Genomic DNA, 4,397 nt, shown 5'->3' with positions numbered 1-4,397 from the left:
ATGTTCGCCGTGAAACGGAATGCCGTCATTGGCTTCAACCTCTACTGCGGCGGCGGCCCAGCCCTGGCACCCGCCTCGCCGGGGGGGAGCCCGGCCCCGCCGCCGCCGCCTGCCGCAGCCCCTGGCGCTGCTGCCGCGGCTGAGGTACCCCGGGCCCTGATTGGCTCCACTGGGCCCTGGGCCGCCGCCGATCGCCCTGAGGTACCTCGCGCGCTGATTGGCCCGGCCGTGGCCCCCCGCGCGAGAATTGGCTGCGGCGTGGCCCCCCGCGCAGCGCTGCCCCCCACGGCGCGGCCGGGCGCGCTGTGGAGCCCTGAGGAGGAGCTGGACGGCTGCGAGCCCGAGGCCGAGCGCGGCCCGGCGGGGGACTCGCTGCCTGGCACGCCGCCCGGGCCGCTGGAGTCGCCCGATGGGCTACGGCAGGACTCGCTGGAGATCATCAGCCGCTACCTGCGAGAGGCGGCGGGCGAGGCAGAGCCCAGCGCGAAGAAGCTTTTCCCGGGGCTGCTGGGCGGCCCCGGCCGGCCCGGCGGATCCGGCGATGCCGTGATGGAGAAAGCCCTGGAGACGCTACGGAGGGTCGGCGACGGCGTCATGCAGAAACATGAGCTCGCCTTCCAGGGTGGGTGGTGGCCGGCTCCTCCTCGGTGGGCGCGGAGGCCGGGGAACGGGCGGTGTGTGGGGTGTGGGCCCTTCTGGGCAGGAGGACGTGAGGCCACGCGGCTGCCTGGGACTCCCTTTCCCTCCTCTGGGGGCGAGCTGTAGGCCTCAGTCCCATCCCTTCCCAGTGTGGGGTCCTGGGGGGGTTTGGGGGCGTTGCCCCTCGAAGAGGGGAGCACAGGAATGTGGGTCCTCGGGAGATCCTGCTCCCATGTGTGCTTCCCTCTGCCGTGTGTGTGGGCCCTCAAGATGGGTGGGCTGCAGGCTGCTGCATAGCAGGGGCTGGGAGAGGCCTAGGCCTTAGCTGGCCGTTGGGGCTGGAGCAACGCCTCTGTGCCATCCCCACCCCCAGCCATGGGTGGAGGGGGCTGCCTGAGCTGTCGGCCAGGTCATTTACTGGATGGGATGTGGCCCTGGTTTCAGGGGAGTTAAAACAGCTGAGAAGTGATTAAAAATGAAACTGAACTTTGTTCGATTGGGAGTTGGAAAAACCGCTGGTAACGTGTGCAGAAGAGATAATCTAGTTACAGATTAGCCCCAGTTCCTCCTTGCATCCTGCTTTGCTTAGCATGACTATATACAAATAATCCCAAGTGTCCAAAGATTAGTTCAGGAGTTTAAACTCCTCACACCCCTGACTTGGGTGGAACAGAGTTTCTGGGGGAGAAATTCTGGACACTGTGCTCGGGTTATAGCTATTTTAACGTATTTTGCCTGTTTCTTATGAGTCCTAGAATAGCCATAGAAACTTGAACCCTAGTGCTTGGGCTTGGATGAGCAGCTGCCCTTGCTGCAGAGTGTCCTGGGAACAGACTGGAAGTGAGGACCGACCATTTTGACCTGGTTTTGTGTAACTCGGAAATGAGCTGTTTTGGGGCTAGCCTGAGCTGTTGGGGTGGTGGGGCTGGGCTCTTGACCTTGGGGCTTGTGCTGGGACTGCTTCTGCACTGCGGCGCTATGCCTGATCCCAGATCAGGATGGTGTCAGGCACAGAAGGGTAGTTGTTTGCATTTCCTCCTGAGACCCCATGTGGTGAAACATCTTCCTTCTTGCAGAAGGATGTTCCAGGTTGGTTTTTTTTTTTGTGCAAAGGACTTCAGTTTCTTCATTGTGTCCTTAGCTATGCTGATGTGAAAGACTGCAGGTTCAGTTGCTTTTGCCAAATTCATGGACATGCTTGTTGAACAAGCCGTGCTTGGGAGGAATGTTCAGACCAATGCGAGCTGGTGTTGGTGTCTGCAGTTTCTGTAGGGACGGTTACTTTCATGTGTGCAGAAAAGGAACTGGCTTCAGGAAGGCTTCCAGTTACTTTGAGCAACAACAAGCAGTGCCTTTCAGTTTCGTAAAGGCTTGTCTTGTTTGCTTATTCATGAAGGGGCACTGTGGGCCAAACTGGGGAATTCTGTTGTTGCAGTCACTAAAACAACATTAATAAAACGGCGATGCATCTGCTTGGCTATAGGTGACAGTCCTTTGTTTCGGCTTGAGGGGCAGGGCTCATGCCAGGCCACAAACCAACTCTTGTGCTGTGGTCCTGATGTGGTGGGGCTTAAAGCCCTTGTGAGATAGGGGAGTGTATTGTGCACAGACATGGGCAGCTGTGTCTGAGGTGGGGAGGAAGGAATTAGAAATGGGTTATGAGCTGTTTTTTGTCTGGCCTAGGTGAGCGTGAGCCCCAGAACCCTCTGCAGAAGCAGGCAGGTACTTGCTCTTCATCATTGACACTTGGCAGTGACACTTACAGCTTTTGGACCTAGAGTGTGGGGCTGCATCTTCTCACTGGTGGCCTTGTTGGGGTATTTGGTGTTGTGTGCATGCCTGCCTCTAAGCCAGTGTCTCTTGCAGGAATGCTTCGGAAGCTGGAAATCCAGAAAGAGGAAGATCTGCAGTCAGTGTGTGAAGTGGCTGCCCACGTGTTCAGTGATGGAGTAACAAACTGGGGTCGAGTGGTGACGCTCATCTCGTTTGGTGCCTTTGTTGCAAAACACCTGAAAAGCATAAACCAAGAGAAGTGCATCAGCTCACTGGCAGGGATCATCACAGATGCGCTCGTCTCATCTAAGCGCGAGTGGCTAGTGAGCCAAGGAGGCTGGGTGAGTCACTGCCTGTCCCGAACACTGTGAGCTTTTAAGAACAATCCAATATTTTCCTATTTCTGTGTCCTGCTCACTCACAGCCAAGTATGTCATTGAAGCACAGATATGATTCACTGCTCCAATTAAAACCACAGTCTGAAACATCTAGCCAGAGTTCTGGTGTTTTAGGAGCTCCTTACAATGAGCTGCCTGAAGCAGTCTTGACCTAAAAATATGCCCCTGCCCAGCACAGAGGGGGCAGCATTCCCAAAGCCAAGTCAATCCTGGGTGTGCTGAGCTTGCTTGAAGTTGGTCCACAGGTGCTTTGGTGCTGTCTCCTGATTGCCACCTCTGCAGGGCAGGCTTTGGCTGTAATGAGTCTGGGGGACCACACTTAGTGGATGTGCTGGGCAGGCTGTACCCTAGCCCACTCTGACAGGGGAAAAAGGTTCCTCATGCCTTCTTGCCAAAGAAGGGTGGCTGGCAGGGAAGTGACTTTCCCTTCTTTCTCCTAGGAGGGCTTTGTCGACTTCTTTAGAGTCGAGGACCTGGAAGGCAGCATCAGAAACATACTGATGGCATTTGCAGGCGTGGCTGGACTGGGAGCGAGCTTGGCCTACATGATCCGGTGAGCCAGGGTATGCTGCAGAAGGACAAAACTCTGGGTGGACTGGCTCTCTTTGGGGCTGGCAAACTGATTGCTTCCTCCTGTGAGTACTTACGAGGCTGGACTTGAGTGACCTAAGGAGAATATGTAGGCATCCCCTGAGCAATCCTTTCCTAAGAAGGAAGGTGTGGTCCGGTCAGATTGTGGGTACTGACGAGGATTTATTGCTTTGGGAACAGAAAGTGGAAGAATTTATATTCTCCTTCCTTCAAGAGGATGATGACAGAAAGCTCAAGTGGACTGCTTCAGTTTTGTCCCGGAGGGAACTAGTCTGCAAGCCAGTGAGCACCAGCAGCTCCTGTCTGGACTGAAGCCTCCTGGGCTTGGCATGGCATCTGTGCGCGTGGAGCAGATGTTTCAGGGTTGTGGTTGTGGATTTCTGGAAATAGCATCTTCTGCTGTTGGTGTCCTGCCTAAGCTTGCGGCTTTTCTGTTGGAGCAGAAGCATTGAATGCTGGGTGTTGTGCAAGCCTGCGCCTGCCCCCAGGTGTGCTGGTGAGCGGGCCTTTGGCTGCTGCCGGCTCTGCACACATCCACCCTTTGGAAGCAGTAGAGCCATGCCAGCAGCAAAGATAGGCAACCTGCTGCCAGAACATGGGGTGCTGGAGCCCTGCATGGCCCCTTCCCTCCCAGCAGGGCTTCAGCCAGGTCACTGAGCAGACAGAGGACTGTTGGGGGTGGGAGGGAGACTCGGGGTGGTAAGCACAGCCAGCTGTGGTGCAGCCACATTGGCCTGTCTGGCTGCTCTCGGCTACACTGATGCGACTCACCACACACAGGCAATTTAAAAATAGGGAGTGCATTTGTAAGTATGTAAAACCCCACATGGGGTGGGGAGGCTGTAGAAAACCTGTAAATATCTATAAATCTGTAGAATATGTACATTTTTACAGAGCTAATGATACAAAAAGGAGGGATTTTGAATGAGGTAGAACTGCTTATGGGTGCACTGTACTTCATTCCTCATGTGAAGTATCATTTTTGTGGCGAAGCCT

The 4,397-nt window shown here is 55.5% G+C and overlaps 1 protein-coding gene across 1 annotated transcript; it reads left to right on the top strand.

Annotated features, from left to right (window-relative positions):
• LOC309414393 (induced myeloid leukemia cell differentiation protein Mcl-1 homolog) lies at positions 1 to 3,367 on the top strand (the record flags this gene model as incomplete). The annotated part of the gene is made up of 3 exons (XM_082011704.1): positions 1 to 622; positions 2,506 to 2,753; positions 3,251 to 3,367. The coding sequence occupies 3 exons, from the start codon at positions 1 to 3 to the stop codon at positions 3,365 to 3,367; spliced, it is 987 nt and encodes a 328-aa protein (XP_081867830.1).
• Between the last annotated feature and the right edge of the window lie 1,030 nt (positions 3,368 to 4,397).

Source organism: Phaethon aethereus (assembly GCF_964289735.1).
Source record: "Phaethon aethereus genome assembly, chromosome: 28".
NCBI lineage: Eukaryota > Metazoa > Chordata > Aves > Phaethontiformes > Phaethontidae > Phaethon > Phaethon aethereus.
Note: the sequence above shows the minus strand (reverse complement) of the source record. Positions and strands in the feature narration are given on the sequence as shown.